The sequence below is a fragment of the Microcaecilia unicolor genome, chromosome 7, assembly GCF_901765095.1.
Source record: "Microcaecilia unicolor chromosome 7, aMicUni1.1, whole genome shotgun sequence".
NCBI classification, from domain to species: domain Eukaryota; kingdom Metazoa; phylum Chordata; class Amphibia; order Gymnophiona; family Siphonopidae; genus Microcaecilia; species Microcaecilia unicolor.
This window is the reverse complement of record NC_044037.1, coordinates 114,384,452-114,403,851: the sequence shown is the minus strand read 5'-3', so window position 1 is coordinate 114,403,851 and position 19,400 is coordinate 114,384,452. Positions and strand designations below refer to the sequence as shown.

The 19,400-nt window shown below is 45.3% G+C and overlaps 1 protein-coding gene across 1 annotated transcript in view; it reads left to right on the top strand.

Annotated features, from left to right (window-relative positions):
* NIF3L1 (NGG1 interacting factor 3 like 1) overlaps positions 1–17,818 on the top strand; it is a 64,941-nt gene extending 47,123 nt beyond the window's left edge. Inside the window, exon 7 of the mRNA XM_030209217.1 lies at positions 17,403–17,818. Coding sequence (XP_030065077.1) covers positions 17,403–17,587 — 185 coding nt within the window. The 3' untranslated portion in view covers positions 17,588–17,818. The remainder of the gene's footprint in view (positions 1–17,402) is intronic.
* The last annotated feature ends 1,582 nt before the right edge of the window (positions 17,819–19,400 follow it).

Sequence of the window (19,400 nt, the reverse complement as noted above, 5' to 3'; positions counted from 1 at the left end):
TGCTGAACTTAGGCCGGGAGTGGGGGAGAGTGGCAGACCTTCGGGATGCAGTGCTGTTCTCCAGTGTGGACTCGGCTCCAGTGCTATGCAGATCTCGTGAAGCTCCTAGTTGGAGAGTTACTGCAATTCCCTCAGATTCAAGGTTCTTCTGTCAGGGCCTGGTGGTCATGGAGGATTCTTCGCCCATTGATCTTATGGCCTGGCCCTTGAGAGGGCTCAGCTGAGGAAGAAGGATTGTTGGATTCATTCGTGGCTTCCCTGCTGCAGGCTAGGAAGCGCTCTTCTTCCTCGGCGCCTGCCAGTACTTGCTCCCTCCCTGGGCCATTGCGTGGCATTTTTGCAGGAGGGAGTATCAAGGGCTAGCACTGGATTCCTTGTGGGTTCTAGTGGCAGCCCTGGCTTGCTTTCAGGATCATTGGCAGACCTCTTCTTTAACGGCTCTTCTGGTTGTGTTTCGTTTTAAGAGAGGTGTCTGTCGCTTATGCTGCTCTTCACGTGCCTTTTCCGAATGGGATTTTATGCTGGACCTTCGGGTGCTGCAGCACTCTCTGTTTGTGCCCCGTCGCTAGGTGATCCTGATAGTTCTCATGTAGAACTCGGTGATATTGGAGCACTTCCATTGACCCGTTGCTTCTTGCAACTTCGGGCCTCTTCTTAGTAGGACCCTTTCTCTGTTTTTGTTTTGGAGGCGGGGGTCTCATTTCAGTCTTTACTGTCTTTCTTGCCCGAGTGCTTGTTGATTTCTTTTTATTTAGTCGGCTATATGCCTCTTGAAGGCTTCTGGACTTTCGCAGGGCACTCTTGTGTTTTTTCGAGGTTCCTGATGTCTTCTGCCTTTCGGATAGACCTTTTTGTGAAGTTTGGTTAACAGCAGTTGGGTCTCATGACATCCAAGGCTTCCTTTGCTCAGTGGGTGATGGTGGCTGTGGTCTCGGCCTGTATTCTGGGAGGCTATTCTCCTCGGGTTTGAAGACACACTCTCCTGGGTGTGTGTCTACGTCTTGGGCAGAGGCTTCGTTGTCTTCTCTGATGGATATTTGTGGGGCAGAGGCGTGGGCTTCTCTGCTTGCCTTCAGTAAGCATGATGGTATAGCGGGGGCTGCACAGGCAGCAGCTACATTTGGGGCGTCGGTTCTGCGTGTGGCAGGTTCGGCTTCCCACCCTCGTAGGGATAGCTTTTGAACATCCCACTCGTCCTGGAATAGTGGGAATGAACGTAATGGAAGGAGAAATTAGGACTTACCTGATAATTTTCTTTCCATTAGTTCTTCACACTATTCAAGAGCCCTCCTGTGGTTTGACACCCTCATTGGTGGTTCTATGCACTATCTTTGTATCCTGTTTTCCAGGGGCTTTGTCTTCGAATGGTTCTTGGGGCTGGATGTGTTGGTTGCTGACCATGCTCCTGATTGGGCATTCTTTCTTCATTGCTTGAGGACTGATACTGAGGAGCTGAGCTGCTAGCAGGTTGCTACATAGTGGTGCTCAGTTCTGTATTTTCTATCTCCACCTGCTGGTCGATGGACATAACTACCCACTCGTCCAGGAATAGTGTGAAGAACTAATGGAAAGAAAATTATCAGGTAAGTTCTAATTTCTCCATTTAAACCTATCCTCTGTTTTCTGTCCAATAACCAATTCCTAATCCACAGAAGGACATTGCCTCCTATCCCATGACCTTTTAATTTTCTCAGCTTTCTCATGAGGAACTTTATTAAAAGCTTTCTGACAATCTAGATACACTACACATCAACCAACTCACTTTTTTCCACATGTTTATTCACGCCCTCAAAGAAATTAAGCAAGTTGGTGAGGCAAGACTTCCCTTGGCAGAACCCATGCTGACTCTGTCCCATTAAACCATATTTGTCTGTGTTCCATAATTTTATTGTTTATAATAGTCTCCACCATTTTGCCCAGCACTGAAGTCAGGCTTACTAGTCTGTAATTTCTCGGCTCACCCCTGGAATCCTTTAAAAAATTGTCGTTATATTGGTCACCCTGCAGTCTTCAGGTACTACAGACAATTTTAATGACACGTTACAGATCACTAACAGCAGATCAGCAATTTCATGTTTCAGTTCTTTCAGTACCCTGGAGTGTACGCCATCCGGTCCAGTTGATTTATCACTTTTTTTAACTTGTCGATTTGGCTTAGTACGTCTTCCAGGTTCATTGAGATTTCTTTCAGTTCCTCCACATCATCACCCTTGAAAACAATTTTTGGTACAGGTAGACGTAGTATGTCTTCTTCTGTAAAGACCGAAGCAAAGAATTCATTCAGTCTGTCCGCTATGGCTTTGTTCTCCGTGAGTGAACCTTTTTGCTCCTTCATTATCTGAAGGTCCCACGGATTCCCTCACAGTCTTTCTGCTTCTGATGTACTTGAAAAATGTGTTACTGTGAGGTTTTTTTTCTTTGTAGCAAGTTTTCTTCATATTCTCCTTTAGCCTTTTTTTTATCAATGCTTTGCATCCAGCTTGACAATGCTTATGTTGCTTCTTATTTTCTTCATTCAGATTCTTTTTCCATTCTTTGAAGGATGCTCTTTTGACTCTAAGCCTCTTTCACTTTGCCTTTTAACCACGCTGGCTATCATTTGCTCTTCTTTCACCTTTGTTTATATGTGGAATACGTCTGGGCTTTCATGATGGTATTTTTAAAGAATGTTCATTCCTGATTTAAAGTACAAACTTTGCAGCTGATCCTTTTAGCATCATTTTCCTAATTTTGCCATAATTGCCATATTGAAAATTAAATGCTGCTACAGGGGTGCGATGAGCTGAGCGGTCGTGTTTCGCTTCGGCTCGAGAGCTCCCGCCCCATCTAACAATAACTAGCGCCGCAATTGATTGAAAAACTGATCGGGTGGTCTTATAATCTTGCATGGACAGATTTGTTACTAAATCCCCAGCTGGAATGGCACTACGTGCGGGGAAAAAAGATAAAGAAAAGACCAAAACGCTTACCCCCGATTCCAAGATGGCGGCGGCCCCAGAACAGGTAGATCAAATTTTTACAAGCTCTCAATTAGAACAAATCACGTTGGCAGTGGCGAAGGCCTGGCAGCCGAGGTGGGACGCGATGGATCAAAAGTTGGACGCAATCCATACAAAACTAGAAGGACTAGAGACCCGCATGGAAGATCTTGAAACTCGTGTCTCGGCTCTCGAAGACGATTCTCGCGGCTATAATACAGACCTCCGAGACGTTAAGCAACAACTCCAAGAACACATGGAAAAGCTCGAGGACCTTGAGAATCGCTCACGAAGGAACAATCTTCGGATTGTAGGCCTCTCTGAGAACATCCCAGATAAAAACCTGTCGGAGTGGCTAGCCACGTGGCTGGCGAAAGAGCTGGCCTTGTCAGATTCTATGGGTCCACTAATCATAGAACGGGCACACCGCGTGGGACGCCCCAGAGAAAATCAAACTAGACCACGGGTGATAATAATGCGCCTGCTGAACTACCGTCAAAAAATAGAAATCTTAAATGGATTCAAGATACGCAGAGGGGAACTAAAACACGACGGACGGCCAGTGTTAATGTTCCAAGATTATTCAGCGGGAGTCCAGGAACAACGACGGAAATTTCACCCTATATGCTCATTGCTGGCCCAAAAACAAATGCGTTTTATTCTCCAATATCCTGCATCTCTAAAAATACTAAATCAAGGACGATGGGAAACTTTCCAGTCCCCTGAAAAAGCGAGATCCAGTTTAACAGAACAAGGCATAATAAAGAAAGAGTGAGAACATATCAGTAGCATCGGGGGAGCGAGGAATAGAACATTATAGAGGCAGTAAGTACAATTTCCACATAAAAGGGGTGGGAAGCTCTCAGTAACCCAGGTGATCTCTTGCTAAATTCCAGGTTAGTGCCTGGGAAGATGGCTGAAGGGATGGTAGTAAGGGGGGGGAGGAAGGGAGGGAGGGAGGGTTTCGGGGGGGGAATAAGAATGACAATCATAAACATCATGGGAATAGCTATGTGTCATGCGAGAAGATATAGTGCAAATTGGGAATGGGCAGAACTAACCCCTAAGGTAACTATGAGGTTTAACGCCCAATCTTGGAGCTGGGGAAATACTCATTGTAGAGGTGGAATAGGGGGAACATTTAGAAGAACATCCGCCATGAACAGGGAAGACAGGAATCATGACCACTAGGATAATAACATGGAATGTGGGAGGCATTAGCACCCCGATCAAGAGGGCCAAGATTCTCACAGCATTAAAAAGACACAAAGCAGATATAGCATGCTTGCAAGAGACACGCCTAACAGATAAAGAACATTCTAAACTGCAAAAATTGTGGGTTGGTGAGGTATTCGCGGCCTCGTCACAGAGTAGAAAAGGAGGAGTTGCGGTCCTGTTTAGAAAGGGGCTCCCATACAGAGCAACCATATTAGAAAAAGGGGCCCAAGGAGAATATATTCTATTAAATGTGTGGCTCCCAGGGAAAGAATTTACATTATTGGTCTTATACGGGCCCAACAACTATGAAGCTACGTTTTTCAAATCTCTAGCTGGGAAATGTTTACAGAAAGGAGGGGGAAACCTAGTAGTTGTGGGAGACTTTAACGCAGTAATTGACCCACGCCAAGACTGCTCAAATATGCTAACCTCTCATTACAGGGGAACAAGAGCTAAAGAATTTCAGGGGTTTAATCGGACTCTTGACCTGGTAGACCCATGGAGAATTCACCACCCGGGAGATAAAGATTACACACACAGATCAAGAGCGCACGGGACATTTGCCCGGATTGATTATGTAATGGTGGCCCGCTCGCTATTTTATGCAGTGAAATCAGCAACTATTGGGCCTGAGGAGATAACAGACCACTCATTAGTGTGGGTGGACTTTGCATTCACAAAGGATGATAGGGGGGGGAGAGGGTGGAGATTTCCAGCACAGTTATACCAAGATCAACATTTACGAACCCATATACAAAAGACCTGGGCCCAATACCTAGAACATAATCAAGTACATCTAGATTCACAACCAGAGCTATTCTGGTCCGCTTCTAAAGCAGTATTACGAGGGGCCATCATAGCATATTGTCACATTAAAAATAAAAAAAGGGCCATTGGTATTTTAAGGTTGGAACGACAATTACAAAAAGCTAAGAGAGTCCACCTACATCAGCCTACAGTAGGTAACTTAGAAACTTTAAAGGCCACCCAGGTTGCATTGAATAGCTTACTGCATGAAAAAGAACTCAAATCAGCTCTGTTCTATAAATTTAAATTACAGAAGTTTGGTAACAGAACAGGCAAAATGCTAGGACGTTTAATAAAAAACGCAGGAGTCCCAAGGACGATAACAGCAATTAAAGACCCTAAGGGGAACATTCTCACTGATAACAGAGACATAGGGCAGGCGTTTACAAAATACTTTACTGCATTATATCAGGCGGGACCACCCTCAACAGAACAGGCGACAAGAACTTACTTGAAAAAGATAGGGCTTCCAAGATTAACTGTAGAACAGGTGGAAGGTCTAAATAATCCATTAACAATGCAAGAATTACTAGGGGTGATCAAAACATTAAAATTATGGTCAGCTCCTGGTCCAGATGGATTATCCGGGGAATATTTTAAACTGTTACCGGGAGAAGCTTTAGCAGCGTTGTTAGATTACTATCAGGAAGTAGTGGACAAAAAAAATTTCCCAAGATATGCCAACTCGGCATTGATTACACTGATACCGAAGCCAGGGAAACCTCTGGATAAGGTGGAATCTTATAGGCCGATATCACTGCTCAACGTTGACACCAAAATATTAGCAAAAATGTTGGCAGAAAGACTGGCGCAATGCCTGCCTTCACTGATAGGGGAGGAGCAGGTGGGCTTTGTAAGAGGTCGCCAATCGGTACACAATGTACGAAAAATCCTGATGGCCCTAGCAGCAAGCCAACAGATCCGAAGGCCCACACTGATTTTGAGCTTAGACGCAGAGAAGGCCTTTGATAAAGTAGGATGGGACTTCATGTTTTCAACATTATCAGAGATGGGCATAGAGGGCTGGTTTATGCAAGCAATACAGGCGCTATATAGCGGACCGAGAGCAGGGGTGGTGGTAAATGGTGTTAAAGAACCTGAATTCCAGATTCACCGAGGTACAAGACAGGGTTGCCCCCTGTCGCCTTTGCTATTCTTGATATCCCTGGAACCACTGATAAGAAAAGTCTCTTCAGCCTCAGATATCCGGGGGGTCACATTGGCAGGCCAGGACATAAAAATTTTAGCATATGCAGACGACTTGCTAGTGGTCTTGAGAGAGCCCATTGACACACTGGGACCACTAATCCAGACAATAGAAGATTATGGGGGCTTTTCAGGTTTCAGTTTAAACTTGCACAAATCAGTGGCACTACCAACATCCCCAGAGGTGCGAACAGGATGGAAAGGGACATTTCCCTTGCAATGGGCACAAACCTCCATAAAATACCTGGGGGTGAATATCCCTATGAACTTGACCACCCTTTATGAACAAAATGTACAGCGATTGATGCAGGACACAAACAAACAATTGCTTGCTTGGACTGTATTGCCACTCTCCCTGATGGGGAGAATAGCTCTGTTTAACATGGTTATCGCTCCTAAATGGCTATACACTTTTCAAACATTACCGCTCCACCTAACAAAGAGGGATGAGCAAAAACTGACAAAAATAGTACAATCCTTTTTATGGAAGGGGAAGAAACCACGCCTCCCTTTCTCCACAATATGTGTTCCTACAGAGTACGGTGGACTGGGTCTATTAAATGTAAAATTTTTGACTATTGCCAGTGGAATGCGTCATTTGAACGACTGGTTTAGAGGCACGCAAGACTATACCAATACATCAATGGAATTACAATTGTTTCCTGGCCTACATTTCAGTAATTATCTACATACTGGAGGACCTCCACCCCCATATATACTGCAGAAATCTGGAATAATGGGATCCGCGAAGGCGGTGTGGAAATGGATCTGTAAACTACATAGGTTTTCAGCTAAAACCACTCCATATCTGTCGATCTGTGGAAACCCTGCCTTCGAACCAGGGCTCCTCTATCCAGTTTTTGCCCGCTGGAAACGGAATGGGCTGGAATATCTGACGCAGGCAATCACTCCAGAGGGTAAGATAAAATCCTTTCAAGTCCTAAAAACTGAGTTTGCAATGCCTCCCTCAGACAGGTTCCACTACTTCCAGTTAAGACATTATATACAATCTTTATCATGGGAGGACCTGGCTGGGGATGTCCAAGAGGAATTGGCCTCGGCTTTCTCATTGACAGCACAGCAGGGGGTGCCTCTTAGGTTCCACCATAGACATATCCGTGATACGGCAGAAGAGTTGGATTACAAGAAGCTATTACTCATGTGGCAACAAGACATACCAATGAACCTTACCTTGTCCCAGCTCAAATCACATATACTTGCAATGCGAAAACAGACAATGATGGTATCGCATTGGGAGACACAATACAAGGTGGCGTTAAGGTTGTATATATCCCCCCGAAGGGCGTTTCACATGGGACTCTCTCCTTGGGGAGAGTGCCCTAAGTGTCAAGAGCCGGGGGCTACTTTGGGGCATATGTTGTGGTCCTGCAGAGGTATACGCAAATTTTGGAAGGATATAATACAATGTGTCTCCGGAATGTGGTTATCAGGATGGAAGTATGATCCAGGCTTACTATTGGGACATTTGATATTAGTCCATCCCATCCCAGCAGGATTAACAGCCTTTGTGACCAAGTCTATCATAGTGGCTAAACAGGTGATTTTATCTGAGTGGATTACCAGACATTACCCCACCAGTTCTCAGTGGAGAGCCCGCATGATCGCATTAATGCGAATGGAAAGGATGGCAGTGACAGACTTTAAAGCCCAGGCAGGACGACAATTTCAGAACATCTGGAGCCCATTCCTTGATACAATGACCTCCCAAGCTAGAAGTAGAATATTGAACTTTTAATGGACACATGGCTAGACGCAGAAGTTTTTTCGGGAAAAGGGGGGGGGGGGGGGAGGATTTGGGACTTGGGTAAGGAAGAAGGGAGGGATGGGAGGCAGAGGGAAAGTGAAAGATGGTTTAAAGGACTAAGAAGCCACACATTACGTTTTTGTATTACAATGTTCCTTTATTCAATAATAAAAAGAATAACACAATTAAGAGGAGAGATGGTCAAGGGGAAGAGGGGAAGTGGGGGGGATAAAATGAAAAATTTGTATGACGATCTGAGTTATAGCGCCATCAGTTTGTATTGGTTGGATACCTTGTATATTTGTACAAGCTTTGTTACTATTAATAAAAAAGATTTAAACATAAAACATAAATGCTGCTACAGTAGATTTCCTTAGTGACTTCACTCCAGATATCAGCTCAAATTTGATCATGTTATGATCACTATTTCCCAGTGGATCCAGCACCATTACCTCTCGAACCATGCCCTGCATTCCATTATGGACTAGATCTAAAATAGCTCCTCTTCTAGTCGGTTCTTGAACCAGTTGCTCCAAGAAGCAGTCATTTATTACATCTAGGAATTTTACCTCCCTAGCGCTCCCTGATGTAACAATTAACCAGTCCATATTGGGGTGATTGAAAACACCCATTACGATAATGTTGTCCAATTTGCCAGCTTTCTTCATTTTTTTAAACATTTCTTCATCTGTCTGTTCATTCTGTCCTGGTAGACGATAGTACAGCCCTCCTAGCATACTCCTTCCTTTCACACATGGAATTTCTATCCACAAGGATTCCACGCTGCTATCCGTTTCATGTAGAAAGTTTGTTTTGTTTGACTCGATTCCCTCTTTGACATATAGCACAACCCCCCCCCCCCCCTCCAATTTGATTTACTCTTATTGCAATATCATTTGTACCCTGATAACGTGGAAGGGCATAATCGAATGGGGCGCCCATGTTTTCCTGAGGACGTCCCCACGAAGGGGAGGGGAAACCCGTATTATCGAAACAAGATGGGCATCTTATCTTTCATTTCAATAATACGGTCGGGGACGCCCAAATCTCCACATTTAGGTCAACCTTACAGATGGTCGACCTTAGAGATGGTCGTCCCCGGTTTTCAGCGATAATGGAAACCGAGGACGCCCATCTCAAAAACGACCAAATCCAAGTCATTTGGTCATTTGAGGAGCCAGCATTCGTAGTGCACTGGCCCCCCTGACATGCCAGGACACCAACCGGGCACCCTAGGGGGCACTGCAGTGGACTAACTGATGCACTAACTGAATGGAAAAAGCCCTTCCCTTACTGATCCCTTAGCGATTCGGAAAGGAATGGGCATGCATGAAGGAAATCGCTTGCAAATGAGCTGCTCACTGTTAGCTCATTTGCTCACGATTTCCTTCCTAAGGAGGGGAAGCCAGTGCAGAGCAGCCAAGCATTATGCGTGGCTGCTCTGCGTATGCCAAAGACGGCTTCATACATGCAGACAAGCTGCGTGTATAATAGCCATCTACAACAAATTGCCATCTACAACCTTAGAAAAATACAAGTCCAGGTGAAAACGTCCAAGTGCTCGTCAGGGACGTCTTTTTTTTTTTTTTTTTCAGAGTATGGGTGAAGGACGTCCTTCGCTATGCCTCCGTCCCTGCAACGGCAGTTGAGGACATCCAAAATGTGGATGTTTCTGTGAGAAGTACGTCCATACCTGGATGTTTTTGTGAGAAGGACGTCCATGCCTGCTATGCCTTCGACACCCCCTTTATTTATTTGGATTTTGGATCACAAGTAGCAGTAGTGGGATTTGAGCCGGCCACCTCTGGATTGCAAGACCAGTGCTCTAACCACTAGGCCACTCCTCCACTCCACTCCCTTGAAATTTGGCCATCAGGATGTCCAAAATGTTTGAAAGAAGGACGTCCACGCGTTTGCTATGCCTCCGCTGACACACACATACCTCCCCTCCCAGGGACCTGCATACTGCTGCGATGGATCTGAGTATGACATTTCAGGCTGGCAAAAAAAGTTTTTAAAGTTTTTATCAGGGTGGGAGGGGATTAGTCACCACTGGGGGAGTCAGGGGAGGTCATCCCCGATTCCCTCCGGTGGTCATCTGGTCAGTTCGTGCACCTTTTTGAGGCTTGGTCGTAAGAAAATATGAACCAAGTATAGTTGCCCAAGTGCTTGTCAGGGACGCCCTTCTTTTTTCCATTATCGCTCGAGGACGCCCATCTGTTAGGCACGCCCCAGTCCCGCCTTCGCTACGCCTCCGACATGCCCCCGGGAACTTTGGTCTTCCCCACGACGGGAAGCAGTTGGGGACGCCCAAAATCGGCTTTCGATTATGCCGATTTGGGTGACCCTGAGAGAGGAACGCCCATCTCCCGATTTGTGTCGAATGATGGGCGCCCTTCTTTTTCGAAAATAAGCCTGACAGTGTCCTATTGATAGGCATCTCAGAGTCCTGGTGGAAGGAAGACAATTATATATACCTCTTCATTTAGTGCTATATATTCCAACTCTCTCTCTTATCTTATTTTTTAGACTTCTAACATTTGTATATGGACACTTCAGATTGTGTTTTTTTCCTTGCTTCTACAGGCTGCTTTGAAGTTAAGGGGATAATTTGCATCCTTTACTTTCTTTCACTTTTATTGAAACCTCTCAATTGGGATTCCCTGAAGTTCCTGTTTCAGTAGTATCCTTTAAGGATACTCCACACTGAATCATGAGTTCCTGTCTCTGCACCATCATCTCAACCACCCATTGAGACTTTGGAGTTCTGCCTGCCTGTTGGGTTCTGCGCCTGGAACATGGAGAGTTTCTGAAAATGCTACACTGGAGGAGCTGGATTTAAGCTTTCTACCTAAGACCCTAATGGGTCCTTTTACTAAACTGTGGAAAAAAGGGCCCTGTGGTAGCGGTGGGGCATTTTTCTCGAATGCCAGGGCTATTTTTACCGCAGCCCCACAAAGAAATATGGCCATGCATAAAGATAACTCTTACCGCATGGCCATGTGGCAGGGAACACTTACCTCCACCCATTCAGGTGGTGGGAAGGGCTCCTGCGATAACAAGGTGGTAACTGGGCAGCACACAGCGATGCCCGATTACTTCCGAGTTAGTGTTGCGCTAGAAAAAAACCTCTTTTTCTGGTGCGCCGGAATTACTGCTGGCAGCAACATTGGACCGGCGGTAGTTCAGATTTAGCATGTGGTAAGCCTGCATTGGGCTTACCGACACTTTGTAAAAGGGACCCTAAATTTGGCTTCCAGAACCTCCCTCTCACTATCTAAAATCCTATCTAGATGACACATGAGGTACACCACCTTCTCACCAAACAGGCAAGTGACCAGGTGATCCTCACCAGGACCTCCCTCCTCCAGTGGAGCACAGCGGCTGCCAGATTGGAGATGGGACTTCTCTACAACATCCCTGTAGGCTTCCTGTATGTACTTCTCTGTCTCCTTCAGCTCCTCCAAGTCTGCTACTCTAGCCTCAAGAGAACGGACTCGTTCTCTGAGAGCTAGGAGTTATTTGCATCGAGCACACATATAACCTCTCGCCAACTGGGAGATAAACATATATGTGATACTCTGTGGAAAAGACTGGATTGTACCCTTCTCGCTGCTGGACTGTTCTCTGCATCTTAGTATTATTGAGTTGTTTAATAAAAACTTCTCAAGGGTACTATGAATATTAGATTAAGATAAAGAACTTTAAGAATATATTGTATATCGTGTGATGTATTTAGTGTTAGTAATGAAAATTCTCCTCTTGTTATCCTAATTAGAATAATTGACTATAAGTAAGACTATAAATGAAGAGATGTGCTAAGGGTGGGCAGGAGTTGGGAAAGGTGGGTGAGTGTTAAGGCTGAACTAGGCTCTGCTGTGCCTTTTAGAGGCTATCTGTTAATGCTGTAGGCTGTGGCAGAGAGTTCAAGGTTCTATACTTAAATTCATTTTTATGTATTGACTCTCCTTCATATATACCTGAAACTGAAGATAAGAAGACTCAGACATAAGTCAGAAGATAAACTCTTCCACATTTGTGGAGTTCTTCCCAACAAAGTTCAGTTTGAGGTTGAAACTAGCCTTCTACACTGATTGCATTCTCACTTCCACATCTTGAGCATAGCACTCTCACAGGAATATATTACTGAATCTTCTGTCCCCCTCAAATCATGGAAATTAAACATCCACACCTTAAAATGAATACACTTTGCAAGGAGCAACCACTGCAGCATGATCCTATACGATGTGGATGGACCAGTCCCATCTATTCCCTCCCAATATAACCATTGCTGCTGTATTTTGTAGAAGCTGCACTTTATTAAACGTTTTTTAGGTAATCCCCATATATATATATATATACACAGTGCACTCCATTTAAGTGCACGTCGGATAAGTGCATGCTCTGTTTAACTGCATGCCGTACTTCGGTCCCGTTTTTGGCGCTATCAATTTCTATGGGGACAAACTTGAACGAGTTTGCACCTCGTGACATTTTCAGTGCTGACGAAAACGGTTTCTACTGGCGAACGATTCCTGATGGAACACTTGCATTCAAGGAAGCCGAAACTACAGGAAGTAAAACATTGAAGGACCGACTGACGATCCTCCTTTGCTGCAATATGGATGGGAGTGAGAAGTTGGAACCACTCGTCATTGGAAAGAGCAAACAGCCCTGTTGCTTCAAGAGTGTTAAGCGACTTCCTGTGTCATACGAGGCTAACGCAAATTCATGGATGACTGGGGAAATTTGGAAGCAGTGGCTAAAGAAGTTAGACACTAGAATGCGGGCACAAAAGCGTCAGTTTTTGCTGCTTTGTGATAATTGTGCAGCACACAGTGATGATGTCAAGCTGTCTAACGTCAAGGTGGTCTTCCTGCCACCAAACACTACCTCTCTGATCCAACCTGTGGATCAGGGCATAATAGCCAATTTCAAACAACATTATTGGGCTCTTGTGCTATGTCGTCTGATGAGCGTTATGGATGACCAGACTGGCAAGGATGAATGTGCTGTTGAACTGGCTCGTAATCTATCACTGTTGGATTCCATACATATGCAGAAAGAAGCCTGGAATCATGTTACACAGGCAGGGCCGTGCCTAGGGTCTCTGGTGCCCCCCTGCAGACTATCAGTTGGTGCCTCCCCCCCCCCCCCCCCATCTAGCATAAAATACCATAAGTAAATAAATATAAACTTTTAACGTTGAGCACCTGATTATCAAAGTGGACATATTCCAAACACTATAATGAAAATAAAATGATTTTTTCTACCTTTGTTGTCTGGTGACTTTGTTTTTCTGATCATGCTGGCCCAGTACCTGATTCTGCTGCTATCTGTCCTCTTAACTCCATTTCCAGGTCTTCCTTTCCATTTATTTATTTACTTTCCTCCTTTCTTCTTCATTTCTTGCCTGTGCATGGGTAGTAGTGCTGCAGAAGTGCCTGAGGGTGACCACTGACCAGTTCATCTGGAGCCCATCCTTTAATGGGGGCAGACAAGCTGATTAAACTAGGCTTGGGTTGGGGGAGATGGGTGGGACTCAGAGTGGGGAGAGATTGGCAAGGCCTGGGGTGTAGGGGGGATGAGGTGGGTATACTAGACTTGGGTTAGGGGGAGAAGGACTGGGCTGAGGGTGGGGTGAAATGGGCAGAGTGGGAGAAGACACCCTGCACTCAGGGTAGAGGGAAATGGGTTTGGAAAACTGGGTTTGGGGTGCTGGGGAGAAGAGCTGCACAAACAAGGCTGAAGGTTGGGGAGACATGTTGGGCAAACTGGGCTTGGGATGGGGAGAAACAAGCTGGGGAGTGGGATTTGAAGGGAGAAAGGTGTAAGCTGCACTTTTTATGGGAGGGGGAGGAGAGCAGATGAGCAGGACTAACCTCAGTGCCTTCACCTGTCAGATAGAGAACAGGATCATTAATATTGATCAAGGGCTTACTTAAATTGGAAATGTATGGAATCAATAAAGCTTCTCATCCAAAAGCCAAAATTTAAAGTAGTACTCAATGGTTTTAAGAAAATAAAACAACAGAAAAAAGATTCTGATTGTTGTGGAAGCAAAAAAATATCCAAACAGAGATACAAGAAGGTTCTAGTAATGAGGACACTGCTGCCGAGTTGCCTGTGTATTAGCAGATGGCGTGTGCAATCTCACTTAGACCTCTCCTGGACCAGCTGCTTTTGGGGAAGAATGGGGTCAGGTATCAGGGTGAGATGCAGAATCCTGAGATCTCCTCACAGTGCCACAGCTCAGTAAACGTTGCTGGGCACAGTACACCTGCCATGACTGCTGTGTCAGTGAGACCTTTCTGAAGAGACACTCTCCCGTCTGTAAGAGCTTCCTGAACAGACATCGCTCCTTTATGGAGACATTTCTGAAGAGACACTCCCCCTCCGTGAGACCTTCCTGAACTGACATTGCTTCCTTCTGGAGTTCTCCCCGAACAGACACTCCCCCCCCCCCTTCGATGAGACCTCCTTGAAAAGCCAATGCCTTCTGAAAAAAACTTTCCTACTCTCTCAGATGTGTTTTATTGCTGTTCAAATATAATCTTTTACTGTTGTGCCTGACACTGAGTATACAAATTGTTTAGGCATGGATTAGTAGATAAACGCTGAAAATAATCCTGTTAGATCCATGAAGAATTCATTTTAAATGCTAGAAACAGAATAATGGAGCGGCCACTCATCCCGCGCCGCCTGGCTAAGTTCCCAGTCTTCTGCCACGGTATTTCAGGAGGGAAAAAAAAGTATTCGATAAATGTATTGACCTTGTGTGTTTATTAGTTTTTTTTTTTTTTTAATATATTGTAAAAGATCAAGCTGGGACCCTGACGGATGAAAGTAAAGAAAGCATTTCTTTTAGTGACAGTGTTCTTGCTGACTGCTTTTAATTGTATTCATCCCAATACAATAAAAAGTGGTCAGTGGCTAAACCCCTCGGGGGGAACCTCCGCATTGTCCTGGCTTCTTTCATTAGATACCGAACAGCAGCAGAGTGAATTCATTCTGTTGTTTAGCTCATTATTGGTTTCTCGAAAATTATTATAGGAATCGAATTTGTTATCCAGCCTAGAATAATACCATACTGCGGGAGTCGCATTTCTTGTCATGGGTAAATACAACTCCGATATTCCCGATTGATCAGGCAGAATTATATCCCAGACAGTGCTTAAAAATCCTCTGGGCTCTTCAAGGTGCACTAAGCAATTGGGGGACGAGGGGTGGCCATGAGCTGACTGAAATTTCGAGCCGAACAGAAACAAATGATGAAATGCTACCTGGCTGTCTGGCCTGCAGATGTGGGCTACTGGAGGCACGGGGGGGGGCTGTAAGCTGAGTTGCAGGCAGCGCCTCGGGTCTGCCCGGCTGCTTGTCAAACAAGTAAATCTCTTCTCATCGTCGGGCCTCACTGTGTCCTGCCCTCGCGGAAATAGGAAGTTACCTCAGAGGAGGGCGGGACACACAGTGAGAGCTGACGATGATGAGAAGAGATTTACTTGTTTGACAAGCAGCCGGGCAGAAGCGAGGTGCTGCCTGCAACTCGGCTTCGCAAAATGTTTTTTTAAAGGTAGGTGGGAGGCGGAGCAGCGGGAGCGGAGCACTCCCCCCCCCCCCCCCCCATCTGCTGCTGACACCCGGGGCAGACCGCCCCCACCGCCCCACGCCAAATTAAACATTTAAAGTGGTATGGTGGGGCAGCACCGCAGCGGCGCTCTTGATAGGCAGGCGCCCCCCTGCGGTGCTTACCTCGCTTACCGCATTGGCACGGCCCTGTACACAGGCAACCTTTGTGAACTGCTTCAAGCGGGCAAGCTTTGTTAGGGATATGGAGAGGGAAGAAACAGATGCAGCTGTTGCAAACGCGTCAGATGAACAGGTTATTGACATCCCAGCCGGTGTTACTGAAGAGGAGTTTCATCACTACGTAGCTGTTGATTACGATCTACAAACAGCTGACTACAGCACTGATGTCCAGATATGCGCCTACACGTAGGCAATGGCTGATGATGAAATGAGCAGCGAGGCACATGCTGACGAAATTCAACAACCTGTCACTTTTGCAAGAGCGCTGGAGAGTCTCAGCACCGTCCGGGCCTATCTGGAGGCCACTGGATGTCAGTGCTATGACAGTTTTTACCGTCTGGCAGACGTAGTCTATAGAACTCACAGACACAAGAGTGTACAATGACTGATTACTTCAAATAAGCCTAACGTAAGTTAACGGAGACCGGAGAATGTGGTGAAGGCGGTTAGCTTGGTAGAGTTTACAAAGGGGTTAGACGGTTTCCTAAAGGACAAGTCCATAAACCGCTACTAAATGGACTTGGGAAAAATCCACAATTCCAGGAATAACATGTATAGAATGTTTGTACGTTTGGGAAGCTTGCCAGGTGCCCTTGGCCTGGATTGGCCGCTGTCGTGGATAGGATGCTGGGCTCGATGGACCCTTGGTCTTTTCCCAGTGTGGCATTACTTATGTACTTATGTATACTGTACATATAATAAACAGTACTGTACATATGTTTATCAGATGTCAAGTTTCTTTGGGTCACAACGGTTAAGTGCATGCTCTGGTTAACTGCATGTATTTCTTTTGTCCCAGACCCCTATATATATATATATATAGGGCTGAATGGTATAAAAATGGACAAATATGACGGACCTTCCACAGATTTTAAAAGCTTTTTTTAACTACTGCATTCACCTGATCTTCCAATGATTGGGAGTAATTCTGGATAATGCCCTGTCTATGGTAGAAAAAGAAATTATACTCTTAACACATGCCTAATGCAGCTAAAAATGGAGTACTGCAGGACACACTCAGGCGTCCTGCAGTAACTCCAAAATGTGTGCGTGCTAGCTGTGCACTAAGAAATACTTTTTTTTTTGGAGTGGGCATGTCCTAGGTGGATAGTGGACATTCTTGTGCTAACCAATAAGTGCATCTACAGTTCCGGGTGCTAATTGAGTGTTGGTAAGTGCTCACATGGTAATTTTATTAAATGGCTGCACGCTAATGCCAACATTAACACATGGCCATTAATACAAAAAAAAAAAAAAAACGACCATTTTATGGCTGTCCTCGGGGGGGGGGGGGGGGGGGGGGGGAGTGCCAGGTAGATTAACAATCTGTAAAGCATGTCAGATGAATACTTTCTGGAGTTTAGGACTGGCTGATGGCTGGTTATTTTAAGATAAATCCAGGGAAGTGCCCTTCAGAATGTTCATCTGTATCAACTAATTTAGAGCCCTGTTTACTAAGGTGCGGGGTAATGCTAGGAACAATGTGAGCTAGTTCTGGTTTCCAAGAAAAGGTAAGAGTTACCAATACTATAAATAAATACAATGACAAGATATGCAGGACTGTGACCCTCATCTGTTCATTGATGCTACCATAACATGTCTTTCTTCTTGCCTGACAGGTGAAATGTCCCATCATGAGGTGCTGGATGCTGTGGCCGAGGGAACTAGTGTGATCTTGTGTGAGCACAGTAACACAGAGCGGGGCTTTCTAAGGGAACTGCGTAACTCTCTTATGGTCCGACTTGAGGACAAGGTCCAGGTAGAAATATCTGAGAAGGATAGAGACCCATTACAGATCATTTAGGAGACTTGCATTATTTCTTTCTGTCTGTAAAGTTCCCAAGGTCGCTCCCAGGTGAGAACAAAATTGAAGCAAAATGGTCTGCTTCCATTTAAGCTTTCCAGATTCTTCTTAAGGTTCTGCGGGGATACAAAAATAGTGTATTCAACATGTGGCAAAGAGTACAAGTATGTGTTGGATAGCACAGTTGTACATGTATCTTTATGCTAATAAAGGAAACAAAATTTGTAGTTATTTTTTTTTTATTATGCATTTGTTTTTCTTTAGTTTTCAAGACATGCTCACTGGAGTGAATTCTCACTCTTTATCAAACACTTGTCTCCATCCTACAAGCCTTTTCTTAATGATAAACTTTTCTCACAACCTTGCACAGTATTGTCTTGTGCTTGAATTGTATAGTGTGTCACATCTTTTGGTATTTGTAAAAGCTGACAAGGTTTCATAGAATAGCAATATGGATATTTGAGGAAAATAATAATGCACAAAAAAACCTTACTGAAGAGTGTATCCATTTCTACTTGTTTCTTTCCTCTCTGTAATAAGGATAGATGCTTTTGGCAACTAAACCCCCAGCCTCATGGAAATTGTGAAAGAAGACGTAAGCACTGATCATTTCTCTGAGCAGCCTAGACATACCATCTGTTTGATGTGTGCTGCTTACACTGCATCCTTGGTCTTCATCAGTGCAGTAGGCTGTTTACTATGTTGAACAGCCAGTTGGTTAAGCTTTCAAAGCTTGTTGGATACATTGGGAGAAATGTTTATTATCTGCAATTGCAATATGTTGTCATGTTACACTTTAACCTAACTTCCAGACGAGATTTATGCCATCTTTACATATTCCCTCCTAGGCACTCAAGGGTCCATAGTTCTGGGGGGGGGGGGGGGGGTGTTGGGGCTGGCAGCCCTGTTAGGTTCACAGGTTTCCAGCAAAGAACCAGACTGCCATACGGACTTAAGACCAAAGTGCTTTATTCTCAATTCACTTCCACTCTCAAAATTGAAATGCAATTCACAAACAGGGTTCAGGCTGGGTTCAAAACTGCAGCCAATATTCAGTTCCTTAACAGTTCAGGCCCACTTCCTTTGCACTACCTCCCCTCTCCCTCAGAAGAGCTCAGTCAAAGTTCAGCCTGCTGTTCTATGCATCCCAATAATTCAACCCTTTCACAAACAGTCTCTTCAAAGGAAACCACTACTTTCTCCGAGGACAAGCAGGCTGCTTGTTCTCACTGATGGGTGACGTCCACGGCAGCCCCTCCAATCGGAATCTTCACTAGCAAAGTCCTTTGCTAGCCCTCGCGCGCCCGCGCGCACCGCGCATGCGCGGCCGTCTTCCCGCCCGAAACCGGCTCGAGCCGGCCAGTCTTCTTTCGTCCGCATTCGGTACGGTTGTGTTTTCGCCGTGTCGAGCCCCGGAAAGTCGACCTCGCGCGTCCTTTTTCGACGTGTTTTTTCTTCGGAAAATCTTCAAAAACTGTTTGGGAAGTGCTCCGGAAGCCCTCTCGGGTTTCGTTTGCCCCTTCCCGTATTTTTCAGATTTTGCCCCGGTAAGTTTTCTTTCGTCGTCGGGGTAGGCCTCTTTTCGGCCTCGGTCGAGATTTTTCTCCCTTAAAGTTTTGGTGCTCACTTTCGTCATTTCGGATTTTGATTTCGCCGGCGTGATTTTTCCACCCATGACATCGAAGCCTTCCAGCGGCTTCAAGAAGTGCACCCAGTGCGCCCGGGTAATCTCGCTCACTGATAGGCACTCGTCGTGTCTTCAGTGTCTGGGGGCCGAGCACCGTCCTCAGAACTGTAGTCTGTGTTCCCTGTT